General features: G+C 57.8%; 1 protein-coding gene across 4 annotated transcripts; it reads left to right on the forward strand.

Annotated features, from left to right (window-relative positions):
• Window positions 1-2331: 2331 nt before the first annotated feature.
• On the forward strand, window positions 2332-26707 carry FAM120B (family with sequence similarity 120 member B). 4 transcript variants are annotated; one of them, XM_060205198.1, is made up of 10 exons: window positions 2332-3937; window positions 7557-7737; window positions 8608-8709; window positions 13700-13872; window positions 15397-15489; window positions 17078-17284; window positions 18482-18590; window positions 19195-19281; window positions 20843-20894; window positions 25417-26707. In XM_060205198.1, exons 1-10 carry the CDS (start codon window positions 2351-2353, stop codon window positions 25427-25429), a joined length of 2604 nt encoding a protein of 867 aa, XP_060061181.1. In that variant the 5' UTR covers window positions 2332-2350; the 3' UTR covers window positions 25430-26707. The 4 variants fall into 4 exon arrangements, 3 of the variants coding, with proteins under 3 accessions (XP_060061181.1, XP_060061180.1, XP_060061182.1); XM_060205197.1 differs by lacking the exon at window positions 20843-20894; XM_060205199.1 differs by lacking the exon at window positions 20843-20894 and having other exon boundaries at window positions 2332-3850.
• The last annotated feature ends 419 nt before the right edge of the window (window positions 26708-27126 follow it).

A 27126-nucleotide genomic window follows, 5' to 3' on the forward strand; every position in this document is an offset into this window, starting at 1 on the left:
CTTCTCCTCAGTCAGAAACCCTATGCAGTTTTCAGGTAGAATAAATGAAATTGTACGTCAGTTCACACGCGTGCACTTCAGTCATTCGACAACACTCACTGTAGGAAGCGAGAAAATCCACCTTTTCTAGAGGTTATTTTAATGAGAGAGAGAGAGACCAGAGCACTGCTATGGTGGGTGAGCTGGGGATTGAACTTGGGACCTCATTGTCTCAGGCCATGAGAGTCTTCTGCAGAACCGTGCTGTCTCCCCAGCCCACAAATGCACATTTTTTAAGCAGGCTGAACATACTAGGTTGTGGGAAGAGTCACGTTTTTGTAAAGGAAGACAGGAACTGTTGTGACTGTTACGACAATTGAGTAAACAAAAAGGCTTAAGAGAAAAAGCAGCGGTGACACGACTAGCCGCCTGCACCACACCTGTGTTCCTGAGCCGAACCGCAGGAAGGCGACCTCCTATCACAGGTCCCAGAGTGCTACCTCTCCAGGACTTTCTGGGTAAAATCTTTGCGACAGAAGAGCACATGATGCCTCCACGCTCCTGCGGTCATCTGTGATGCAGAATACAAGGACTTGGCAGCGTGGAAGGCAGACAGACCCAGACGGTGTCCGTGGAGAGCGAGGCCCCGTCCCTGTGGGGGCGGGCAGGAAGGCGCGTTTGCGGACCACCGTGGAAGCTCCAGCTGCAGGCGACACTGAGCAGAATGTTCCCAGAAGCTCTGCATCATCAGCGGGGACGTTGCTTGCAACACAGGACCCTTCTTGTTGATGAGGGAAGTGGGCCCGCCCACCCCGAGGTGACGGGACCAGCACAGACGGCCGTGTGTGTGCGTGTGTGTGTGTGTGTGTGTGTGTGTGTATGCGGGGGTGCTGTGGGCTCCCTTCTGCTGTCCCACCAGCTCTGTGTCTGTGCGCTCCTGTGTGCGTGTGCGTGCGTGTGTATGTGCGCGTCTGCACAACTAGGGTGCCCTGCACCTCGCGCAGGCTCATGCTGCTCTGAGTCCCCACGGGCTGCTGGTGAGAAGGAGCCCTCCCAGGCCCCCTGGCACAGCACGGGATGGAGAGTCCGACTCCCCTCTCAACGCAGGACGGCGCCAGGCCCCACGTGTAGCGCGCACCGCAACCCTCATCACCGGCCTGGCTCTGCCTGCCTCCTCCAAAGGCGGCGTGAGCTCACGAGCCTCTGCTGGAAGCCACACAGCGCCACCTGCTTCACTGCCCCAGCGGGTCCAAGCTCTAGAGCCCCCGATGGTTGCGGAGGTGATGCTGTGGAGGCCGGTGTCTGATTCGGACACACACTCACTGGGCAGTAGCTGCAACCTGGCCCTGCGTGTGCGGTGTGCTGGGGCAGGGGACACACGCTGTCTAATGTGGGGGCGGGTGCCCTGGACCCTGACTTGGAGGGGCACCCCCCTCCCCGGGGGTGTTGTTGCAGTGAGGCTTTTGTTTTTACCAAAGGAAATAAAAACTGACTCTTTTTTTACAAAAAATATTTATTCCCTTTTGTTGCCCTTGTTTTTATTGTTATTGTAGTTGTTGTTATTGATGTCATTGTTGCTGGATAGGACAGAGAGAAATGGAGAGGGGGAGGGGAAGACGGGGGGGGGGGAGAAAGATAGACACCTGCAGACCTGCTTCACTGCCTGTGAAGCGACTCCCCTGCAGGTGGGGAGCCGGGGGCTCCAACTGGGATCCTTGCACTTTGTGCCATGTGTGCTTAACCCTCTGTGCTACCACCCGACTCCCTTTTTAAGTTTTTTTTAAAAAAATATTTATTGGGCAGAGGATAGATAGCATAATGGTTATGCAAACAGACTCTCATGCCTGAGACTCCAACGTCCCAGGTTCAATCCCCTGCACCACCGTAAGCCAGAACAGAACAGTGTTCTGGTAAAAATAATAGTAATAATAATAATATATATATGTATATATGTATATATATACATATTAGATAGAGAAAGCTATAAATTGAGAGGAAGGGGAAGATAGAGAGGGAGAGAGACACCTGCAATACTGCTTCACCACTTGCAAAGCTTTCCCCCTGCAGGTGGGGACCAGGTGCTTGAACCTGGGTCCTTGCACACTAACGTGTGCTCAGCCAGGTGCGCCACCACCCGGGCCCTTGAAAGGTCTTTAGACCGTTACATCGTAGCAGCATTGTGAGCCCTCAGCTCCAGTCACGCGCATGCAGGCAGAGCTCCCCACGTCTGTCTGGAAACTCGAGGCTCCTGACAAGCGCGTCATCTCAGCCGGCGCTGGGAGTGGATCCCGAAAGGGGACCGATGGTTGGCCTGGCCTGCTGCTGTAACTCTGTATTCTTTCTCCTCTCCAGGTGCCTCCCGGGCCCCGAGATGGGGGTGAGAGGTCTGCAGGGCTTTGTGGGCAGCGCCTGCCCACACATTTGCACGGTGGCAGACTTCCGAGAGCTGGCGGGCCGGCACCGGAGCCGGCACCCCGGGAGCACCCCCACCCTCGTGGTGGATGCCATGTGCTGTCTGCGGTACTGGTACACGCCCGAGTCCTGGGTCTGCGGCGGCCAGTGGCGAGAGTACTTCTCTGCGCTGCGCGAGTTCGTGAGAGCCTTCGCGACGGCTGGCATCAAACTGGTGTTCTTCTTTGATGGCACGGTGGAGCAGCACAAGAGGGACGTGTGGGTCAAGCGCAGGCTCAAGAACAACAGGGAGATAGCCAGGGTCTTCCACCACGTCAAGTCCCGGCGGGAGCAGCCCGGCAGAAGCATGTTCTTCATCCCCTCAGGGCTGGCCATCTTCACCCGCTTCGCCCTCAAGTCCCTGGGCCAGGAGACCCTGTGCTCGCTCCAGGAGGCCGACTACGAGGTGGCCTCGTACGGCCTCCGGCACCACTGTCTCGGGATTCTCGGAGAAGATACCGACTACTTAATCTATAACACCTGCCCCTACTTCTCCATCAGCGAGTTCTGCCTGGAGACCCTCAAGACCGTCATGCTATGCAGGGACAAGCTGTGTGAGAGCCTGGACCTTCACCTGACAGACCTTCCGCTGCTGTCCTGCCTGCTGGGCAACGACATCGTCCCAGAGGGCGTGTTCGAAAGCTTCCGGTACAGGTGCCTGTGCGCCTACACCTCTGTGAAAGGGAACGCCGACAGGAAGGGCAGCGTCATCTTGGCCGTGGCGGACCACATAGCTAAGGTCCTCCGCCTGCACCGAGGCCAGAAAAGACTGGAAGACATGCTCCCTCTGGGGCCCCACAGAGCCCTTTTCTATAAAGGAATGGCGTCGTATCTTCTGCCCGGCCAGAATTCCCCATGGTTTTTCCAGAAGCCCCAAGGTGTGGCAGCTTTGGATAAGCAGGTGGCGTTCGTGTGTCCAGACCCCGGATCCCAGCAAGAAGTTCCTGCGAGTACTGAGCCGGAGTCCCAGCAAGGGGTTCTTGTGAGTACTGACTCTGCACCCAGGCAAGACACGGCCACGTGTGCAGACCTCGCTTCGAAGCAAGGAGCTCCCCTGAGTTCGGACCTTGAATCCAAGCAAGAAGTCCCCACGTGCACAGATCCTGACTCTCAGCGAGAAATGCCCGTGAGTGCTGACGCCGGGTCCAAGCAAGAAACGCCCATGAGTATCGACCCTGCAGCCGAGCAAGACATTGCTGCGTGTGCGGGTCCTTGTCCTAAGCCAGAAGTTCTTGCCTGTGCGGACCTGGAGCCCATGCAAGGAATCCCTGCGTGCGCAGACCCCGCTTCCGTACAGAACCTGCCAGCGGGTGCAGATCCTGAACTGGAGCCAGAAGCTCCGGTCAAGCAGGCAGATTTCATGGGGATGGATCCTGAAGTCAAGCAGCAGGCCCTGGTGGCAGACCCTGACATCCTAGAGGTATGTAGACGCCCGCCCGTGCCGTCTGTCTGTCTGTCTGGTTACAGACGTGCCCGCTGCTGGGTCTGCCCGGGAGCAGGTAAACAGGTAAGGCACCTGGGGCTGGGGGTTCGCTGGGGGCTACAGCATGTCACGGGTGAAAATCCAGTGACATGTGACTGTGTTGGCCTGACTGTCACAGAAGGGAACTTTAGACACTGAAGGAGACTGAGCACGGTTGTAGGTTGAGGCACAGAGGCCGAGCTGGGCCCAGGCCTCAGTCTTTTTGAATTAGCTTGAGGGTCAGTGGGGCCTTGAAGGAGCTTGGACGCAGTGTCACCTGGGGCCATACTGGTAGAACAGCTGGCTGGAGCACCGGCTTTGAGGAGAGAAACAGCTGGAGGAGGGAGCCCGCAGTCAGATGGTGGTGTCGAGTAGGTGACGCACAAGGACTGGGGACTTAGTTCTGATCAGGCGACAGGCCCTGGGCAGCTTTCTAGGGAGAGCCAGGACTCATAAGCCACCTGGGGGGTGGCATGAGGTTCTGCTGGGAGTGTAGCACACACATCCTCCCCTCCCTTCTCGGCGGCCCTCGAGACAGGTGTCAGCCCCGTGTGGCAGATGAGGCACGCGCCTGTGAGACAGACACACCGCCTGCTGCCCCAGCCCCGCCAGGGCCTCTCCCCTGGTGCATGCGGCGTGACAGGCCCGGCCTTGTCTTGTCTGTGATGACCAGCCTTTCCCGGTCAGTTCCCCTGCCCCGTCCAGGCCGCGCCTTGCCTGCAGCACTGAACTTTTGTCGGAACTCTTCCAGAATGGGTGGCTGTCCCTTCTGTCGGTGTGTCATGCTGTGCACAGAGGCCGAGGCCGACCTCACAGTCACCTCTGAAGACAGTGGCCTACACGAGGCTGCGGCCTGCCATCCTCAGTGCCTGCTCCTCCCAGCAGCTCTGCCCTCCTGCCAGCGAGCGCCTGCCAGTCTCCCGGGAGCCTTTGCGTGGACCCGGTGCTCAGCCCTTGGCGCTGCAGCAGGGCCCAGTATGAGCGCCTGACCGCACTGCACTCACCTGCTGCACTGATAACTGCTTCCTGTCTGTCCTGCGGTCGTGCAGGTCCTGTCCGCACCCTGTGCTGGTCTGCTGGCCTCTCTGACCAGCTGCCCTTCAGCCCCGAATGGAGTCTGCCTTTGTCGGTGCAACTCTGGGTTCCCTCCTTGGCCTCTCCACCCCTCTGTACAGCCACATGGATTCTCCGGGCTTGGACTACCGTGTCCCGCACGTTAGCAAACAAGCCAGCACGTTGATGGAAGAGTCACAGTAAGAGTTACAGCCGAGAGCCCGGGAGGTGGCTTAGCAGTCTAGCCTGTGCCTTGCGCAGCGAGTCCCTGGGTTTCGATCCCAGAGCTGCATAAATACAAGATAGACAGACAGACAGAAGAGCACGGGCGGTGGAGCATGCTCTGGTGTCTCTCTCACAAGCCGAAGTCTGGGTGAAAACACTGGCCTGGGAGGTGGTGCAGTGGTTCGAGTCTGGACTGTCAGCACGAGGTCCTGAGCTCAGTCCCTGCGTCACGCAGGCCAGGGTGATGTTCTGGTTCCCTCCCTTCGCCCCCCCACTCCACGTGCCTCTCGTGAAGTAACTGACGTTAACTTTTTTTAAAAGGAAACGTATTGAGCAGTTAGACCTATTCTACCCAGAAGTGCTTCACAGAGGAAAAAGCCGGGGTTGGAAATTGGAGAGGGAGCGGCACTGGGCCTTGAAGCAGAGCTGTTGGCTTCTGCAGGACCAGAAGTCAGTGCTCGGGCTTGTCACTCAAAGCTGGGGGCTGCTGAAGCTGCTCCCTGGGCCCTGTGCTGCCTTGCTCTGTGCACAGCCCAGGTTCAATCCTGGATCCTGCCCCACTGAAGGAAGCTTGGGTGCTGGGGTCTCCCTCCCCCCCCATCCCCGCCTCTATCAAAAAACAAAACAGAAATGAGTGCAGAGTGGACTGAGAAGAGCCCGGCCTGGGCTAGGCCGAAATCCACGCTGATTATCAAGCAGATTGTGTGTGGGGCACCGGTTAAGGAAGACCACACAGAAGGGCACGTGTGACTGCCGCAGGCATCGAGGGCGTCGCCCCTCACTGCGCAGCAAAGAGGCAGAGTGACGCCATCGGTGGTGGCCGAGCTTGGCCAGCCTTTGTGAGTGGCAGGCGGTCTGTAGCTGCCCTGCCAGCCTCGGAGGCTCTGACGGCGCAAGCCCAGTGTCTGGAAGCAGAAGGGAAGGACTTGGAGGAAGCTGCCTGGTCCTCCCCTGCGCCTGTCTTCAGAGGTGGCCGTTGGAGCCTTGATGGCAGGGAGACGGCTGCACCCTGGCGGAGGCAGCCCGGCCACCCTGCGCGGCAGTCACATCAGCAATCCCATCAGCCGGTCAGGTGGCCCAGCGCTCTTCACGGACACGAGCCACGAGCCGTTGTCACTCTCCGGCCACAGCTCCTTCCTGCTCCCTCCTGCTGCTGTCTGTCTCCTGTGTCTGCCAGGGCCATCACGGCCTCAGCGCCTGCACTCTGACACCACTGCTCCTGGTGGTCTTTCGTCTTTTTTCTTGTTCCATTTTTATTAGGTAGGACAGACAGAAGTAGATAGTGGAGGGGGAGATAGGGAAAGGGAGAGACGCCTGCAGCCCTGCTTCACCTTCGCCCCCCGCAGGGGCTACCAGGGGATTGAACCTGGTACCCTGTGTGCTCAGCAGAGCTCTCCACCCCCAGCCTCTCCTCCTGCCATTTCTGTCGATCTCGGCTTCACCCTTGGTCTGGCACTTGATTAAACTGCTGTGTGTGAAGAAAATGATTGAGAAAGTCATGAACCCACATAAATAGGACGGTGAAGTCGGGGGTCTGAGGCTGGAATTCTCGCTTTCCCTTTTCCTTTTGTCTTTTTAAATGAGGGCACTGCTGAGCGTTGGCCGATGGTGGTGCTGGGGGTTGAACCTGGGACCCTTGGTGCCTCCGGCACAAAAGGCTTTTTGCGTCCCGCCAGGCTTCCCCCAGCCCTCCCGCTCTGTATATTCTGTTGAAGTGACCCGGCAGTGGTTTCAGTTTGCGTTGGGGTTGGAATCTCTCGATGGGTTCACTCCCGCCCCGCCGTCTCGGGAACCTTCTTCCCGGGAGAGTGGAACCGAGCAGATCCCTTAGCTCCGAGAAGCTCCCTTAGCTCTCACAGATGGCCTGCGCGGGGCGGTGCTCGGGCCGCAAAGCAGAAACTTTCAGTGGGCGCTGCCGGCAGCTCCTGGGCAGGCCAGCGGTGCCAGGCTGGGCACGGGAGCCGCAGGGGGGAGACCGCACCGGCACGGCGGCGTGGCGAGGCGGGGAGAGGGTGACAGGAGGCGCTCCGGGCGCGGTTGCTGCCCCTGGGCACGAGGCCGCCTCTGGGCCGGGAGGGCGCGGTTGCTGCCCCTGGGCACGAGGCCGCCTCTGGGCCGGGAGAGTTGGGCCGACGGGGGGAGGACATGTGGTCTGCGAGTGTGGTGGCGCCCCCTTTTGAAAGTTTCATCCCTGTATTTTACTTGATAGAGACAGGCAGCAATTGAGAGGGAAGGGGAGAATGGGGAGAGGGAGAGAGAGGGAGGGAGAGAGAGAGAGAGACCTGCAGCACCACTTGCAAAGCTTCTTCCTGCCTGGGTGCCTGGCCCCGTGATGGCGCCTCTCCGTTGGACTCAGTCGTCCGCCTTGTGTCTGTGTTCCGAGCAGGTGGCCAGGACACGCCACGTCCGGGCCGAGACCTACCTGGTATACAACATCATGAGCGGCGGGGAGATCGAGTGCAGCAACACCCTGGAGGACGCACTGGACCAGGCGCTGCCCAGCCAGGCCTTTGTCTTCCGGCCCGTGCGGCAGCGCGTCTACTCCCTCCTGCTGGGGCCCGGCGCAGGTGAGGGTCGGCGCAGGTGAGGGTCGGCGCAGGTGAGGGCTGGCGCAGGTGAGGGTTGGTGCAGGTGAGGCCCCGGCGCAGGTGAGGGTCGGCGCAGGTGAGGGTCGGCGCAGGTGAGGGCCGGCGCAGGTGAGGGTCGGCGCAGGTGAGGGTCGGCGCAGGTGAGGGCCCTGCGCAGGTGAGGGTCGGCGCAGGTGAGGGCCCGCGCAGGTGAGGCCCCGGCGCAGGTGAGGGTCGGCGCAGGTGAGGGCATGGTGCAGGTGAGGGTCTGTGCAGGTGAGGGCCTGGCGCAGGTGAGCGCCCGGCGCTGGTGAGGGTCGGTGCAGGTGAGGGCCTGGCTCAGGTGAGGGCCGGCGCAGGTGAGGGCCCGGTGCAGGTGAGGGTCGGCGCAGGTGAGGGCCTGGCGCAGGTGAGGGTCGGCGCAGGTGAGGGCCGGCGCAGGTGAGGGTCGGCGCAGTTGAGGGCTGGCGCAGGTGAGGGCCGGCGCACGTGAGGGCTGGCGCAGGTAATGCCGGCGCAGGTAATGGCCGGCGCAGGTGAGGGCCAGCACAGGTGAGGCCCGCACAGGTGAGGGTCGGCGCAGGTGAGGTCCGGCGCAGGTGAGGGTCGGCACTGGCGAGGGAAGGGCAGCGGGTCCTGGGTGGTAAACTGTCCGCCTCCTGCCGTGTGCCCATGGTCCTGGTGGCCCGGGGGGCTCTGTGACCTCGGGTGTGGGGGCTGCCCAGGGCGGGTGGTACCGCAGCAGTCCGGTGTGGTGAGCCCAGACCTTGCGCTTGAGGTTTCCCGGCTCCGGTGCCGGGGGAGTCGGGGAGTCGGGGCACAGCTCTGCCCCTGGCCGTGGCGCTCACGCTGTCCCGCCTCTATCCGCAGATGGCGCCCGCACCTGCCCCGCGGTCAAGGAGTGGTTTGTGTACGCCGGCAACCCGCTGAAGCAGCCCGACCTCGTCAGGCCTCTGCCCATCAGCATCCCAGGTACGGCCTCGGCCCCGTGTCCGGAGTGGGCAGGAGCCTCCCGGCGGCGGCGGCTGCGGCCTCCAGATGGCGAGTGCACTGCCTTTCTTCCCCGGGGCCGAGAGTATCCAGCCCCACGACCACAGTGGCGAGAGAGCCTCCCTCACACGGCAGCTGGGGCGGCGGCCTCTCCCGAGTGGCACCGGGCTGGCGGTCTCTGGGCGTCCCGCCGTGGCCCCCGCGGCGAGCACCGTTGGGACAGCCGGGAAGGGGAGGGCTCGCATGGTGGTGCTCCCGGAGGAGGCCTCTCTCTTCTCCAGCGGAACCTGGAGACGTATTCCGGGGCAGGCGGAGAATCCCCACCTGGAGATGGTCAGAGTCGTCCTTTCTTGCTGTGGGCTCTGAGGAGACACTCGAAGTCCACAAGCTCCGACTGACCGCTGGGTAGTTGGTGCCCGACACAAAGGAGGGAAGAGCTCAGGGGTCGGGTGCTTTGACTGACCCTGGTCAGTTTACCTCAAAACAGATGCTTTTCAAAATTTTGATATTTTATTTCTCTGTGAGTTCAAGTTACTCTCTGTCACACACCACTGTGCTTTTCCAGATAAGGGTCTGAGCACAGCTGCTCAGGTATTTATTGATTGATTTTTTTAATAGATGGGATTGTATTAGAGCCGGGTGGTGGCGCACCTGGTGGAGTGCACGTTACAGTGCTCAAGTATCCAGGTTCAAGCCCGCAGTCCCCGCCTGCAGGGGGAAGGCTTTACATGTGGTGAAACGGCTGCAGGTCTCTCTCTCGAGCGTGCTCGCTCTCTCCCCCTTCCCTCTCAGTTGCTGGCTATCTCTATCCAATAAATAAAGATAATAAAAGATAAAAATAGAGAAGGCAAGGAAAGTCACTGTAGGGAGTATTTCCTTATTGTGCCAGTTATTTCCGTACTCAAACCAGTCAGGTGGTAGTGTACCAGACTGAGTGCAGACGTTGGCAGGCACAGTAACCTGGTTCAAGCCCCTGGTCCCCACCTGCAGGAGGGGAGCTTCATGAGCAGTGAAGGCGGGCTGCAGGTGTCTTTCTGTCTGTCTCTGTTTCTTTCTCCCCTTCTCCTTTGCATTTCTCTCTGCTTCTATAAAAGTAAGTTCTTTTTAAAAAAGTTTTAAATATCATTTAAGATGCATTGATGTTTGTTTTTATAGCAAGAAGTGTTTCGGGGAATTGCCAAAGTAGTTTTCTTTTTTTCTAAAGGGACTCTCTTAAAATTTGTTTTTATTATCTGTATTCATTTATTGGATAGAGACAGTCAGACATTGAGAGGAAGGAGGAGATAGGGAGGGAGAGAGACACCTGCAACCCTGCTTCACCACTTGGAAAGCTTTCTCCATGCAGGTGGGGACCAGGGGCTTGAACCCGGGTCCTTGTGCATTGTATGTAACATGTGTGATCAAGCAGGTGTGTCACCTCCTGGCCCCTCAAGTAATTTTCCAGAAACATTCTTCTCTGCAGTTTTCTTCTTTATAGCCTCTTTCCAAAAATAGCGTGGGAAAGGAATACTATGGTTCTCTGGCAGTGACTTTGGGAAAGGTTTTATTCATCTGTTTGTGGAGGCGGGAGGGCCAGAGCACATCCCCTGACGTCAGTGCCGCTGGGGTGGGATGCTCTTGCTCCTTGGCACCTCCGGAGTTGCTTGGAGTTGCTTTTTTTCTTGGTCACCAAAAGTCTTGAGTTGAGACAGACTCTCGGACGGGTGGTTCGTATCCGCCGGCCTGCTTACCTTCAGAGTAAGTCTCTCCGGTAGCTTTTCTAGAGCTGCCACCTGCTCCGTGAGTTTTCCCAGTTCAGACTCGGGCTTCTGCAGCCCTTCTCACTGTTCTGACAAAGACACCGTGAAGCGGTGAGTAGCTTGGCAAGCTGCTCCTGCGTCTCTCCCGCGCTGTTGGGAACCAGCTTACTGGCCTCCTACTGGCCTCTTCTGAGTCATCTGTCTGCACCTCGCGGCTCGCGACTTCATTGTGTTTCCCGACTTGTCGGATTTGTTGGTGTCCGAGTCTGGTCGTTGCGGCCGGTGAGCCCCACACATCAGCGGTCGGCGAAGCGAATGGCCGTCGGCAGTCTTCACAGCGACATGAGCCGCAGGCGCGGTCCGCCGGCGTTGGCCGTGGAGCACGTTCTGTTATCGCGGGTCCGCCGGCGTTGGCCGTGGAGCAACGTTCTGTTATTCACGCCTCCTGCACTTAACCCGCTGTGCTACCGCCCAACCCCCTGTATTTATTTTTTTTAGTATTCTGTTTATTGGGTGGGCAGGGCGTTGCTCTGGCATTCAGCTTGGGGCCCCAGGCTTGCAGTTTCCACACTGCTCACTGCATGGCTCAGGCCTCTACCCCTCACGAGGCATCTCAGAGCACAGATGATACGAGGTGCGTGGCCATGGGGCCCTGCAGAACTTCTGCAAGGGAGGCAGACTTGGAGTTTCTCATATTGAGAAATAACGAGTTTCCCGTTGACTTTTTAAAAATTAATTTATTTATGAGAAAGATAGGAGGAGAGCGAGAAAGAACCAGATATCACTCTGGTACATGTGCTGCCAGGGATTGAACTCAAAACCTCATGCTTGAGAATCCAATACTTTATCTACTGTGCCACCTCCCGGACCACTCCTTTTGACTTTTTTAGCCATTTAAAAATGTGGGGAAAAAATGTTAGGCTGTGAGTTGGACGCACTGTGCAGCGAGCTGAGTCTGTTGGCTGCCGCATGGGCAATTCTTCTCCTCAGAAGTGTTTCTGCAGAGGGACAGCAGATGCCTGGGATATGAAGTCACCTGCCACCTGCTTAGTGGGCTCAGTCCCCTGACTAGCCCAGGTTAGTGGGTCCTGTTTCCCTGGGAAACACTCTGGCCCTTGGGGTCATCGTCGCACAGGGGCTTCGGCCAGTGCCGGCCACTCAGCCCTCGAGACCCCAGGCCACACAGCAGTCAGCTCCTTGTTGGGTTCCAGTAGAGGCCTCGGGACTCTTCTTGTCTCTGGTTTTGATAACCTCGATGATACGGAATACAGACACAGAATCCTGAAGGCCACGTGTTGGGAATCGCTCTGGAGTGGCATGAGCAGGGAGCTTTCTGAAGCGCAGGCTGCCAGGCCCCACAGCCTGGGGTCCAGGTGTCCAGGTGTCCAGGTGCAGACTCCAGGCACGAGGACTGGCGGGCCAGGCAGGGCCCAGGGGGTGGCCTTGTGCGGTCTCATCCCAGTGCTGGGAGACACCTGAGCGCCGCCCCCACCGGGCTTTTCTCTGCTGCTTGTTTCTGTGTGGAGCAGGGTCCGCGTCCCGGGTCCCACATCTCAGCTGCACCGCACCCCCTCCCGCCTTGGTTCTTCTGCGGTGGAAGCCTGTGGGCAGCTTGTCCAGGGTCTGAGGGAGCAGACCCTGTCTCGGGTTTGGGTTGAGGGTTGAGGGTCAGGGTCAGGGTCTCTTGGGATCTTCTCCACCAAGCCACCGCTGTGCCTAGGTTCTCCTGCCCGAGGCAGCGCCCTGCTAACAAGCTGCGGAGTAGCTCTTCACACACCAGGCGCAGAGAGAGTATGAGCGCCCAAAAAGGCCTCACGCGGCCATTAAAAAATGGTGTCCCGGAGTCGGGCGGTGGCGCAGCGGCTTAAGCACACGTGGCGCAAAGCGCAAGGACCGGCGTAAAGACCCCGGTTCGAGTCCCCGGCTCCCACCTGCAGGGGAGTCGCTTCACAGGTGGTAAAGCAGGTCTGCAGGTGTCTGTCTTTCTCTCCCCCTCTCTGTCTTCCCCTCCTCTCTCCATTTCTCTCTGTCCTATCTTAACGACGACATCAATAACAGTAATAATTACAACAATGAAAAACAAGGGCAACAAAAGGGAATAAATATTAAAAACAGTTTTAAATTTTTTTTTTAAATGGTGTCCCAGGGCCGGGTTGGTAGTGCAGTGGGTTAAGTGCACCTGTCGCAAAGTGCAAGGATCAGCGTAAGGATCCCCGTTCGAGCCTCCAGCTCTCCACATGGTGAAACAGGTCTGCAGGTGTCTATCTTTTTCTCCCCCTCTGTCTTTCCCCTCTCTCAATTTCTCTCTGTCTTATCTGACAACAACAGCAGCAGTAACATCAATAACAATAGCAACAACGGCAAAAAAAATGAAAAAAGTGACCTCCAGGAACAGTGAATTTGTAGTGCAGGCACCGAGACCCAATGATAACCCTGGAGACAAAAAAAAAAAAAAAAAAGAAGAAGAAGAAAGAAAGAAAGAAAGAAAGGGTGTCCCCCAAGTTGCAGACGCTATTATGCTGCCATCCTGACCTCCCTGGGCAGACGCCCTCACCCCTGGGTCCTGGAGCATTATGCCCCAGAGCCCTGCCCCACCAGGGACAGACAGAAAAAAGCTGGGGGTGTGGCTTGAACTGCCGATGTCCATGTCTGGCAGAGAAGCAATGACAGAAGCCAGACCCCCACCTTCTGCTCCCCGTAAAGAATTTGGGTCCCTGCTCCCAGAGGGATAAAGAACAGGGAAGCTTCCAATGGAGGGGCTGGGACAGGGAGCTCTGGTGGTGGGAACTATGTGGGATTGGACCCCTGTGATCTTACAGCCTGTTGATCATTATGAAATGACTAATTTAAAAAATGGTGTCCCCCTGCAGTGTGGGAGGCGTCACAGTGTATGAAGCACTGGGCCCTGAAGCATGGGGTCTCGGTTTAGTCCTTGGCACCAAATGTGCCAGAGTGATGCCCTGCTTCTCTCTCCTCCTCTGTCTCTCTCATAGTTGTTTTTAAAAATGTGTTTCCAGTGCAATTGCACATGCGCATTCACACACACACACACACACACAGACACACACACACACACACCCCTACCCACCCACCTGTTGGGGGCTTTGGTGTTTGCATCAAGGCCCAGGGATGTTAGGAAGAGTCATGCCCTTTCCTCTTGCATCGTGCTTCCAGAAGCATGTCCTGACTTGCTGTGCAGAGCATGCTGGTAACCTGCTTCTGTTTTCTGCTAGGGGGGATGCCTAGTCTGAGATCACTGTGGCTGGACCAAGGCCCCCAGGTAGAAGCCCAGCGCCTGGATGCACTCCTGGCCTGCTTCGACCTTTCCTCCGCCAGAGAAGAGCTGCAGGCCGTGGAAGGCCCCTTCCAGGCGCTGTGCTGCCTCTTGATGTACCTCTTCGTGCAGGTAACTCCGGCTCGCTCCCTCTCCTGCCAGAGTGCCGGGGGTCACACCCGGGACCCTGCCGGTGATTCGGCCGCAGTGTCTGGAGCCACACAGCCGCAGCCCGCCGTCTGTGGCGTTCCCCGTGCGGCATCCTCGGTCCCCCGTAGTGCCAGGGGTCAGCGACTATGAGGCCACACTCTGCCCCGGAGCCGAGCGTCTCCCCAGCCCTCTCCGCGGCACTCTGTCAGGCTTTTGAGCTGGGGTTGTGTTCTTGCCAGTGGTGTCTTGTCATGCAGACGGCGCTCAAAACTTTTCTGTCTTTGCTGTGTAAGGGACATTTTTGTAGGACTGAAATAATTCTTAATGGGTGATTTTAAAGATGATTGAGAGTGATTGAGACTCTGAATAGTCCCAGCAAGTGGCCTAATAGTCTGATCATGCAAGCCACCTGCGACGTCGTGGCAACTGAACTCTCTCTGACTTGAGCAGTGTTATCGCGCTGCATTATAGTCGGCGTCTGTGTCCGCTGAGCTTGCTCTCAAAGTCCAGGTCAGTCCTGCACCAGCGGCGGTCCTGCCCCCCATGACTCACTGCTCGTAGAGAATGGAGTCTGTTACTGCCATCTGGGCTTTTTCTTTCTCTGTGCCCCGTGCAAAGATGGAACCATGCCGTGTTTATCTTATGCTCTGCTTCCGTTCACTGAGACCTCCGAGTCCATCCACACGTTGCATATGGCAGGATTGGGTCTTTTTACAGCTGAGTAGTAGTCTACTGTATGTTGATACTACGACTTCTTCTCCTGACCCAGTCAGCGGGCAGAGACAGAGGGAAATTGAGAGAGAAGGTGGGGAGAGGGAAGGTGGGGCGAGAGAGGGAGAGAGAGACCTCCACAGCACTGCTTCTTCACTCGTGAAGCTCCCCCACTACAGGTAGGCACTGGGGGTTTGAACCCGGGGCCTCACGGGCTGTGATATGTGCGCTCTACCAGGTGCGCCATCACCCAGCCCACCGAAGGGCACTTAGATGCTGGGCGCTCTGCTGGGTGTGTAGCAGGGACCTGGAGGCACAGTCATCTCTGAGTCTTTGAGTGTGTGTTTTGACTGTTTTCAGGTAGGCGCTCATTTAAATTTGAGCTTACTTTTCTTTTTATTTGAACTTTCTCAAACTAGAAAAGAATTGATTGGCACATCAGTGACATCACTTAGACTTTAAGAAAGTATCGTGTATTTTGTGTGTGTGTGTGTGTGTGTGTGTGTGTGTGTGTGTGTGTGTGTGTGTGAAATAGTCATTCCACTGTCTTTGTCTGGGCCATCTCCCTGAGACCAGGGCCTCCCCCTTCCGCCTCCACCTGGCGGAGGCTGCACCCCCAGCCTCGTCTGGAGCAGATGGAGCCACACCAGCCCTACCCGCCCCTGTAGGCTGCACTGGGTCCAGCCGGCCGGCGCTGGAGGTGGGGCGCAGCGTGCTTCTGCCCACCTGCCCGGGTGCCGGGGGTCCCTGTCTCGGCGCCGCGTGCTGTGCGTGCTGACTCCGCCCTCCCCGCAGGTGGACACGCTGTGCCTGGAGGACCTGCATGCCTTCATCGCGCAGGCGCTGTGCCTGCCGGGGAAGTCCACCGTGCAGCTCGAGGACCTGGAGGTAGGTGGGCGCCCCGGCCTCCAACTCTGCACGTCAGTCACCTGCCATCCCACTGCCGCGCTGCTGTCCCCACCTCTCCACCTGCCACCCACGCCCAGCCACCGTTGCCCTCCCACGGGAGCAGCAGGTGCCCTCTGGGTGTTATGGAGGGCAGACCTGCACATGTCGCCAGCTGTCACAGGGTCCTGGGACCCCCGGAGTGAACGGGTGGTCCCTGCTGTCCAGCTCTGAGGGTTAGTTTGGAGCTGGAGCTTATTGAGACCAGGACACCCGAGGAGGGAGGGCTTCGGTGGGGCCCCGCACACCCTACTGGCCTCTAGCCCAAAGGCAGCCAGTTTGCGGAGGCTGGGTCACCAGCAAACGGTCCAGGGTTTGAGGGCTTCCTGCCCTGCCTGGCTTCCCTCTCACTGGACGGCAGCCTGTGAGCAGAGCTCAGAGCTGTCCCCTATGGGTGTCGCTTTACAGAACCGCCCACAAGCCTCAGTGCATGTCAACACCACAGGGCGGCTGGAGGCAAAATATTGAGAAAATATTGGCTGAGGGACACAACTGGTTTTTCTGCTTCTTGTCTTTCTCCCAAAGCAACCCTGTTTCCACAGCACGGGCCGGTGCACTCGCTGGTGAGCAGAAGGCCAGCCTTTCACACGCAGCTCAGGCCACACACAGGCGAGGGGTCCCGGGGGTTCCCCTCAGCTTCGGTCTCACAGGAGAGGACTTGACATGTGACCGTCCCAGTTGCTGGAACAGCCTCTGAGCCTGGGGTTGAAGCGTGTGGCCTGTAAACCTCACTTCCTGCAGACACCAGGGGCCTGAGCACACAGCCTCTCTGTGACGAGCAGTTTGGAGTGGGTCTTTTTTTAAAATATTTATTTATTCCCTTTTTGCCCTTGTTTTATTGTTATAATTATTATTGTTGTTGTTACTGATGTCGTCGTTGTTGGATAGGACAGAGAGAAATGGAGAGAGGAGGGGAAGACAGAGAGGGGAAGAGAAAGACAGACACCTGCAGACCTGCTTCACCGCCTGGGAAGCGACTCCCCTGCAGGTAGGGAGCCGGGGGCTCGAACCGGGATCCTTATGCTGGTCCTTGCGCTTTGTGCCACGTGCGCTTAACCCTCTGCACTACCGCCTGACTCCCCTTCTTCTTCTTCTATTGGGGGATTAATTGTTTCCAGTAAATACAGTTGTTGGTCCATGTGTGACATTCCTCAGTTTTCTACAAAACACTCTCCCCCAGCCCCGGTCCTCCTCCACCATCAGCACCAGGACCTGAAAGCCCCCCCCCACTCCCCCTGAGTCCTTTACTTTGGGGCAAGACACCAACTCCAGTCCAAGTCCTGCTCTGTGTTTCCCCTTCTGTTCTTATTTCTCCACTTCTGTCCATGAGTGAGATCATCCACGCTGTCCCCTGCTGTCACCACACAGTCACACGCTGTCAGTCACTGCAGCGCCCGGGGGCCTCATGGTGTTCGCCGGATGTTCCCAGGGCCTGGCAGCAGTGTCTGCTGTGAGCAGTGTGGGTGGCCACGCCAGGTTGGTCTGCCCTGCGGGGGCCTGCTCTCACCGCCTCCCGCCCGTGTGTCCGCAGCCCGACTACATCGACTCCAGGGCCGTGCAGCTTGGCTCCCTGCTGGTCCGCGGCCTCACCACCCTGGTGCTGGTCAACGGTGCCTGCGGCTCTCCCTGGCTGCTCAGCGACCTCATGCCCTGGAACGTGTTTGATGGGAAGCTGTTTCACCAGAAGTACCTGCAGGCTGAGAAAGGGTACTCGGTGGAGGCACTGCTGGAGCAGAACGTGAGTCCTCGCTTGCCCCTCAGAGCCCGGGCTCACCAGAAACATCCCTTGGAGGGGACAGCCATGCACTACATTGCTCCTTCCTTGCCCCTTCTGGCCCTGTGGGTTCAGGGCCTGCCCATCGCAGCCTCCCACCGGCCTCGCTGTGGCTCCCATGTGCCCCCCTCCCAGCCTGAGAGGAGGGAATGACTCCTACAGACAGCAGATGGGTCCCCTAGAAATACAACGAAGTGATTCTCAGCCCAACGGTTTAGCCGGGGCCTTGGCTGAAATGTCACCCTTGAGTGCCGTCGCTGGCTCGTTCCTGGAAGGTTTCTGAGGCCGTGGACTGCCCCCAGCACGGCAGCTTGATGGTCTGTTAGCAGCGCTCTGAGCTCCCACACCGGGCAGGAGACGTGGGGACGTGTTGCCACTGGTGTTCCCACTCGCACACATCCAGACACCACAGGGATAGAAGAGGCTCGCAGGGTAAGGTGCCCGCCTGTCTGCCTGCCTTGCCGTGAGCATCCCTGTGTGAGCCCTGGTACCACGCAGTAGTGCCGCGGCACCAGGGTTAAGTCCAGGGCTGCGCATTGTCCCCTTGTGCTGAATTCTGCCCGAATGAAGAGCGGGAAAAAGTCGGCAGGAGTATTAAGATGGTACATACAGGGGACCCTGGCGTCTCCCAAAACTGAGAACGTAGAAGCAGCCAGCGCCTCACAGATGCTGGGACGAGGCCCCCAGAGTTGGCTGATTTCAGCAGGGCCACAGCTGAGTTCTGTGCCTTCTGATTGCAAGGAGAGGGAGACAGGCCCCGGAGGCCCCACCGGTCCATGGGGGGCTCACCCCCCAGCTCTGCTGCTCTGGGGTGAGCTGCGTCTGTTTCCACTGAGAGGTAACATCGGAATACTAGGACAGCTGGCAGGAGCCTGCTGTTTCTGGTAAAACTGTGTGGTTGTGATCTATCAGTTGTCAGACGTCATGATGTGGTTTTCCTCACGACTTTCCCGGCAGCCCAGTGCACGTCACAGAGTCAGCCTGGCCCTTTCTAGACACGCGGTCACGTCGCTGCAGCCACGGCCTTTTCCCGGGGATGTGAGAGGCCCTCAGCCTCTCTCCTCTCTCCTGGCTCAGTCCTCTCTCTCTCTCTCTGTCTCTCTCTCTCTCTCCCCTCCGGCTGAGCTGGGGGCCACTCTCACCACATCTCTCTGTCTGCAGCGGTCTCGGCTCAGCAGATTCCAGGCCCTGAAGTCAGCCGTGTGCAAGGCCTGCGCACAAGAGAACAGACGCATCAGCAGCAGGCAGCCCTGGCGCTCACACCACACAGGTACGGGCCCCCGCTGCTCAGCCCACAGGTGACACCCCAGACACCTGCACAGCCCCCACAGGTAACGCACCTCCCCTCTTAAAAAGCGCACACAGGGAGCTCAGCCCGCACCCTTACAGCTGCTTCCTCTGGGCTCCCGGTAAAGTGCCAATAGGCTGACATCCGGAGCTGACGGGAGACACACCGGAAGTGGCAGATGGCAGGCAGTCTGTCCTCCCATCTGCAGGGAGTTTTTAGGAGTGCACTGACTGGTCCCCGAGGAGGGGCCCTTGCCCCTGCACGGGGCCTCTCGGGCTGGACCAGGACACCCGCATCCATGGCACCCTGGGCACCACGAGAAGCCACAGGGTGGTTAGAGATCATGTGTGGGTAGGCTCTCAGGGCAGAGACAGATGGAAGGTCAGCAAGGGGCATGTCCGGCCAGGCCGCACGGAGGCCGGAGGGTCGGAGCCACCCCTGTGCTTTCTGCACGTGCTGAGTCCAGCCCCACCTCTGCTGTCTCCTGGACCGTCCGGGCACGTGGAGGGCCCTGTCAGCTCAGCGCCAGTCATGCTCTCGTGACCACGTTCTGCCTACAGCTGTGACCTGTCTCGTGTCTCCACAGGCAGGTGGGGACGGCAGGAGTCCAGTTCCCACAGGACGAGCTCCGGGCACAGCCGGTCAAGCACAGGACAGTCGTGGCGAGAGCAAGGTAAGAGGTGCCTGCCCAGGGTGGCACCCCAACACAGCTCCCCGATGAAAATGCCTGTGTCTGTTGTGCAAACAGGGGCATGCCTACGGGCAGTACACAGGTTTGGACACGCCCGCGTCCTGAGCGCTGAAGCGGGACACCTCCCATGTGCCTCCCTTCCTGTCAGCCGGTCTGCCCAGGGCCCAGTTTTCAGAGGGAGACTCGTGGGGTAGGCTGACGGCCACATGCAGCTCACAGAAAAGTGCCCCCTCGAATGAGAACAGGCTGCACACGGCCACTCGCCGGAACTGGAGTCTGTAGTGGGCTGGGCAGCCTCCTTCCTCGGCGTGGACGCCGTGGCTGGGCTCCGTCCCTGTGCTTGGCTGCAAACCTCCGGCTGCATTTTGCCTGCCTTTCCGCTCCTGTCTGCATTTCTGTCTTGCCATCTCCAGGACTCCATGCCCAGGGCTGACTTTATTCTGACAGAGAGGCAGGGGTGGGGAAGGAACCACACAGCCTAGATCCCTTCGGTCCCACAGGGCCATGCTCTTCCCCGGCTTGTGCACGTAGCAAAGCAGCGCACCCCCCTGGTGGGCTGTCTCCTGTGCCTCTCAGGGGTTTAGAAACATTTCAGAAGTCTGAGTAGAAGTTGATCTGTCATGAATCAAGAATAGGCAAGACGGTTGGTGAGAAACTAAGTGCCTACTGTGAGGCCTGCTCAGCACCAGAAGTTGACCCCTGGTCTGGGGTGGGGAGTCCCCTCCAGTATGGGAATCTAGACAGCTGGGGGGGTGTCCTGCCCTGGGCCCTGGGAGCCATGGCTGGGGAGGTGTGAATCACCCTCACCCCCAGAGGTGCTGGACATCAAAGCCTGCAGCCTGCAGCCAACAGCCAGCGTGAGAAACTTAACCTCTTCCTTGCTGTGGGAAGCTGGTGAGAAAGGATGTGTCAAATTCCACAGGCAGCAGCTACCAATTTGCTGGGGCTCCCCCAGACTCCCCCTGCTCTGTGGGAGCTGCTGTAAAGCTGCCTTGATCCATCTGAGAGAACAAGTGAGGCCCCGGCCTCACACCCTGGGAGAGGTGTGAAGCCCTGGCTTCCCAGGAGCAGGGCTCTGGAGGAAGTGTTTGCTCAACGTGAGAAGCCCTCACCTTTCTCACCTATGGCTGTTTGTCCCAGTCCCCCTGTCCAGCTGCACCGTGGGCTGGGAATGAGGCTCCAGGCTCAGCTGCAAAAGAGCCACATGATGCTTTTCCCCAAACTTGGCAGAGTCCCCCAGGCCGTCTCTCACAGTCTCCATTTCCCAGCAGGCAGCGGGGACTGTGCAGAGAGGCTGCAGATGGTGGGGTCTGGTGGAGGGTCAGGCCTCATGCCCACCTCCCTGCTGGCGCTGCCCGCTCTTAATTACTTCCTACTTGAAGGGCATCGTCACAGAGCGAGACTGTAGTGACAGCCGCTGCTGACAGCGGGATCAGTTCCTGCCCCCACACTGTCCTTAGAGCTGCAGAGCACGCCGACCACCCCCGTTTGCAAACGGTCTCACAGAAGCTAAAGTCCCCTCTGCTGTTTCCTTTTGATGCAGGGAGTCGGCAGTATGAGTCTGACCCACGGAGGAGGCACTCGGGGTCTTCTGGGTGAGTCTCTCCTGCAGCCTCTGGGATGACTCAGTTTACCAAAGCTCTAAGCCCTTCCGTGCTTTTTCTGGAGAAGCCAGACTTTCTGAAAATAAGCTAGTTCAGTTGCCAGCCAGCAGGATTTGACGACAGCTCTCTAGCAGCTGGACACATGACAGAGGTGTTTGTTTGGCTTTGGTAAACGGAGTCGTTTTCCTAGAGGCCCTTCATCTAGTTGACACTTGAGTCCAGAACTGTACTGGGCTGTAGCTGTGGGGTATCGGGGACGGGAATGGGACTAGACTAGGCGGCAGGAGACAGCTATCAGGTAGCTGACTCCCCCAAGTCAGAGCTGGACGTGACAGCAGGTTCACCCGCCAACGCCCGGCCGGCCATCCACGGTCCCTGACTAGGACCCAGCGCTCGGGAGAGCTCCTGTGGGCTCACGTGAGAGCAGCCCCTGAGCGGGCACACACCCTCTGTACCTGCGCTTGGCGGCTTTCCCAGCTGACGTCCTAGTGTGTGTAGCTTCAGGCTGGCTCACTGAAAATCTCAGCTGGCGTTTACCCCAACAGGAGCTTGTTTCCGAGGTGGGAGGAGAGGACACATTCAGACAGACAGACAGACAGACAGACGCATCGAAGCAGTGTTCTTTCTACCCTGTGTTTCCTGCCTGTCTTTGGTACCTGGGATCGAGGCTGGGCCTTGGGTATACAGGACACCGCTCTGCCTCGGAGCCGCCCTGGCCTTCCAGACGCTTCCACATGCTGCTGTCTGTCACAGCGTCCCCACACACAGCTGCTCCTTCCCAGGGACTTGGACATAGCATGTTCCTTGTTGTTTGCTTGCTTTTGGTCACCTTCAGGCTTCACTGTTCTGGAATGACTTTTCCCCAGAGAAGAGACAAAGAGGTGCACAAAGAGGGAGAGAGAGAGAGAGAAAAGGAGAGAGGGAGAGAGACCATAGTACCAAAGATAGACTTTTTAAAACTAAGACATTCTACAGGAACCATGTAGGCAGGGATTTGAAAAAGCCCACACACACCCCACCACCACCCCCACGGCTAGGCAGAGACAGACTCAGGGAAGGGCAGACGGGCAGAAGTCAGTTTCAGAGGAAAAGGATTTCCAACTGAAAACACCACCCATCCAGCCAGCTTATCCTGAAGGGTAGAAGGAAGGATAAACTTTCATGGTTCAGCAGAAATCAAAACGCTCGTCACCTTCAAAATGGCCTAGCGGGAACAGCAGTGGGTCTTCTGCGTGATGGAAAGCGGACTGGGTGACGTGGCACCGAGCTGGGGACAGTGAGACCTGAGTCACTGAGCGGACTGGGTGACGCGGCACCGAGCTGGGGACAGAGTGAGACCTGAGTCACTGAGCGGACTGGGTGACGCAGCACCGAGCTGGGGACAGAGTGAGACCTGAGTCACTGAGCGGACTGGGTGACGCGTCACCGAGCTGGGGACAGTGAGACCTGAGTCACTGAGCGGACTGGGTGACACAGCACCGAGCTGGGGACAGAGTGAGACCTGAGTCACTGAGCGGACTGGTTGACACGGCACCGAGCTGGGGACAGTGAGACCTAAGTCACTGAGCGGACTGGGTGACGCGGCACCGAGCTGGGGACAGTGAGACCTGAGTCACTGAGCGGACTGGGTGACGCGGCACCGAGCTGGGGACAGAGTGAGACCTGAGTCACTGAGCGGACTGGGTGACGCGGCACCGAGCTGGGGACAGCGAGACCTGAGTCACTAAGCGGACTGGGTGACACGGCACCGAGCTGGGGACAGAGTGAGACCTGAGTCACTGAGCGGACTGGGTGACACGGCACCGAGCTGGGGACAGTGAGACCTGAGTCACTGAGCGGACTGGGTGACGCGGCACCGAGCTGGGGACAGTGAGACCTGAGTCACTGAGCGGACGGAGCCCAAGCTCCTAAAAGCCCATCAGCTTGACCTCAGAGTTACAGGAATCTCAGCACATGGCCACTCTGGAGGACAGGCGTATTAGCCAGGAGCTGCTGCAGCAGTGCGGCACAGGACTTGCAAGTATTCTGGTACCTACCTCCCGCCCACCAAGAATAAATAGATCTTTTAAAAAATGAATAAAAATGAAAGGCAGATCCAGTTTATGTTTATCAGATAAGATATTTCCAGCTAAAAATGGTAAGTAGACAGAGTAAGTAGAAGGATAGACATTATATAATGATTAGTGGGTTTAAGACAAGAAGACTTTGTTTTTCAACTTTATAGTTTTTTATATTTTATTTTCCCTTTTGTTGCCCTTGTTTTTCATTGTTATAGCTATTGTTATTGCTGTTGCTGTTGTTGGATAGGACAGAGAGAAATGGAGGGGGAGGAGACAAAGGTAGAGAGAAAGACAGACACCTGCAGACCTGCTTCACTGCCTGTGAAGTGGTCCCCCTGCAGTTGGGGAGCCGGGGGCTCGAACTGGGATCCTTATGCCGGTCCTTGCGCTTTGCGCACCTGCCTAACCTGCTGCGCTACCGCCCGACTCCCTGTGTTTTTTTTTGTTTTTTTTTTGCCTCCAGGGTTATCGCTGGGGCGTGGTGCCTGCACTACAAATCCACTGCTCCTGAAGGCTAGTTTTTCCATTTGTTACTCTTATTGTTGTCATTGTTGGATATGATAGAGAGAAATGGAGAGAGGAGAGGAAGACATCTGCAGACCTGCTTCACCGCCTGTGAAGCAACCGCCCTGCAGGTGGGGAGCTGAGGGCTCAAACCAGGATCCTTACACCAGTCCTTGCACTTCGTTCTGCGCCATGTGCGCTTAACCCACTGCGTTACTGCCCGCCACCCCCCCCCAGCTCCCTGTTTTTCAACTCTTAAGTGCACACCCCAGACAAGCGAGCTTCAGACAGCACTGGTGACAGCAGCAGTGGTGACGTCAGGGAGCTTCCAGACCCACTTTGCAGCTCTGACAGACCAGCTTAGCGGACGAGGAACACAGTTTCTTTCTGTCTCTATCTAGTAATGAATAAATATTTTTAAAAAAAGAAGAAGAAGAATGAGCTGGAGAGACAGCATACTAGTTAAGCAAAATGACTTATGCCTGAGGTACCAGAGGTCCCAGGTTCAATCCCCTGTACCACCTGAGCTGAGCTGTGCTCTGGTTAAAAAAAAAAAAAAGACATATAAATCTTTTTTATTTCTTCATTGGGTTTATTTCTTCATTAATGGTTTATAGTCGAGAATAAAATACAACAGTTTGAACATGTGTAACATTGCTCAGTTGTCTACGTAACAGCTCAGCCCCCACATAAATGTTTTTTTCCCCTCGATTTTAAGCCGGACACAGTTAAATGGGTTAAACTCAGTCTCATGGCAGACACCAGCAAAACAGAGTTTCAGAAACCCAGCTATATGCACTGTCTGCAGGAGACGCGCTTGCAGTCCAGAGATGTGCCTGCAAGTGAGCAGATAGACTGTGCAGTTTCCTCCCAGGCTTTCAAGAGACGTCACTGGTGGGACACACAGATGAGACTTGAATAGCTCCCTTTTAGTGGTAGTTAACTGCCTGGGAGACAGTAAGTGGCAGGCAGAACAGCAACTAGCAACCCGGCCATCAATTCTCACAAGTACCCAGGGCATCTCCTAGGATGGACTTGTTAAGCCACAAAGCTGTTTTATAGGTTGTCATGCCAGCTGTCTTCTCTGTTTACACGGGGGAGCCAGGCAGTGGCTCACCTAGTTGAGTGCACATGTCACCATGCACAAGGACCCAGGTTCGACTCCCCACTCCACATCTGCAGTGGGAAGCTTCACGAGCAGTGAAACAGATCTGCGGGTGTTTCTCTCCTTTCCCTCAGTTTCTCTCTGTCCTGTCTAATAAAATGGGGGGGGGGGGGGAGTTGCAGGAAGAAAATGGAAACTTCACATACAGGCTGGCCGGTGACTCGTCTGACTGAGCGCACGCATTAGCGCACAAGGACCTGGCCCCACCTGCCGGGGAAGCTTTGCGAGTGGTGAAGCAGGGCTGGAGGTGTCTCTCTGTCTCTCTCCCTCTCTACTTCTCCCTCTCGATTTCTGACTGTCTCTATAAAATAAAGAAATTTTAGAAATTGCACATATGTGGACATTAGTAAGCAGTCACCAGAATCCCAAGGAAAACCAGGACCCACACAGTAGACGATGCCAGTGGAAGCCCAGCGCCCAGAGCTGACGCTTGCGCAGAGCATACTGTACCCGTAAACGCCTTCAGTAAAAGCAGGACTCAGAACTGTAGGAGAAAAAGAAAAGGAAGCACAGATGAAAACCAAAAACCTCAGGTAGCAAAAGGGGAAACAGCAAAAAGTTCAGGGTGGACATTTAAAAGTGAAAAGAGCGGCGGGCCGCCGGGCGTGGGGCCAGACGCACACGGTGCCCGTCAGCACCCTGGGCCGCAGCTGGCAGGCCCACCCACGTGGGCGTGAATGTACCCGCACACACCCCCCTCCCCTCAGGTCACTCGGGGTGGGGGTTGTGGGGGCCGGATCCTGCGGGCTGGCTCCAGAGACGCTCACAGACACTTGTGTTCCAGGTGGTCCAACTGAGGCTCTGCTGGGACGGGACAGAGCCTACCTCGTGTGCACAGAGGCTCTTCCACCCTTGGGCGTCATTTGGACATAAAAGCAACACACCGGTGGTCCGGGAGGTGGCGCAGTGGATAAAACACTGGATTCTCAAGCATGAGGTCCCAAGTTCAATCCCTGGCAGCACATGGACCAGAGTGATGGCTGGTTCTTTCCTCCTGTCTTTCTCATAAATAAATAAATAAATAAATAAATAAAATTCTGTAGAAAAAATCAGCACACCGCACTCATCCTGCAGTGGGCACTTAACCGCAGGACGGCTTGCAGGCTCTGGGGAAGCAGGGCCCAGGCTTTGTCTGCTGTGGAGACCGCGCCGAGCCTCTCCCCGACACGGGGACAGGGAATGGCTGTCCTGCAGGAAGAGAAGGAAGACGCAAGTGGTGGCGTGTCCAGAGCCTCCTGTGACTGCTGCCCACAGCCGCCCGACAGACCTGGGCTGGAGGGTTTGTCTCAGCAGCCGGGCCCACGGGTTCCGCGGTGCCCGCGACCTACCAGGACCCGCGCGAGCAGCCGCTGTCTCTGCTCCTTGTTGGATCTGGTCAGAGGAGCCCTTCTGCGTTTTGTTCAGACGGGTTTGTGCAGGGCGAGTTGGCCGGCCGGCCTGCCTGAAGCAAGCATGTGCGTGTGCGAGCTCACGACGGCGCCGAGGACAGCAGCACAGCCGCCCCGCCCAGCGTTGCTCAGCCCCGGGACCCGCCGGCCCAGGGCCAGCTGTGGACTTGTGGCTGGGCGTCACGGGGAGCCACCTGCCCTCCTCAGCTTCCGCTCTCCCTGTGGGCCTGTCACCACGGTTCCCGGGGGAGACACGCAGACCTCCAGGGGGCCCCCCCAGCCCACCTCTTCCCGGCCACGTACCCTGTGCGGTCTCCGCCACCCTGGCGTTCCCCTCAGTTGGGATTCCTTGCGAGGAAGGAGCGGTATTTCTGCTTGCCCATCCGCTACCGCTCCTCTGCGGTATACGTGGCTCCTTCTCCGTGTGGCTCTGGGGCCAGATGGCACGGCAAGACGTGAGCAGCGCTCCCCTGCCCGCCCCTCCCCAGGCAGTGCCAGTGTGACCTCCCCCGGGGGCGCTGCAGAACCACTGCCCATGGGGCGGGTGTCCAGGCTGGCGGCCCTTCCTCACCCCCAACTTGGGTGCCATGGGGCTTCTGCCATAGCTGTGTGTGTGTCAAGCCCGTCTCCAAGAATGGCTTCCCGTGTCACGTAATGTCTGACAATAAAAAAGCGATGGCTGGCAAATCTCTCTCGTGTGTGTTCTGAAGCACGTGAACTTAGTGAGCCGCGTTCTCACCAGGTGTTCTCACTTAGACGGTCAGATGTGTTTTTGTTTTTCCTCCATCCTTCGAACATCTGTAAACAGTCCACCTCTGAGAGCCCTGCCCCACCTGCATGGGCACCGGCACTTCTGGCTGTCACAGGAAGACGGTTTGTGGGCCCTGGGGGTGGGGGGCACAGCCCTACTGTCACGGGTTGAACGGGAGCAAGGGGGTGCGTGGGCACCCTCCTGCCTTGTCTGAGCAGAGTGCGTGACTGGCCATCAGAAGACTGGTCACACTCATCCCTGAATGTGCCACAGACGCTTGGCTGCACGTGAGCACCGTGGGCCCCCGGCGGGGCCACCCCCCCCTTTCAGTCCCGCAGAGCCCACGAGCCCCTCT

The sequence above is a fragment of the Erinaceus europaeus genome, chromosome 13 (genome assembly GCF_950295315.1).
Source record: "Erinaceus europaeus chromosome 13, mEriEur2.1, whole genome shotgun sequence".
NCBI classification, from domain to species: domain Eukaryota; kingdom Metazoa; phylum Chordata; class Mammalia; order Eulipotyphla; family Erinaceidae; genus Erinaceus; species Erinaceus europaeus.

What these genes read in the sequence shown, in the direction of transcription:
- FAM120B (XM_060205197.1), top strand. Translation starts at nt 2,351, where the DNA reads ATGGGGGTGAGAGGTCTGCAGGGCTTTGTGGGCAGCGCCTGCCCACAC. An exon ending in GCCCGGGAGCAGGTAAACAG is followed by an intron (nt 3,938 to 7,556) that starts GTAAGGCACCTG and finishes TGTTCCGAGCAG; the next exon opens with GTGGCCAGGACACGCCACGT. An exon ending in AGGCACTGCTGGAGCAGAAC is followed by an intron (nt 17,285 to 18,481) that starts GTGAGTCCTCGC and finishes CTCTGTCTGCAG; the next exon opens with CGGTCTCGGCTCAGCAGATT.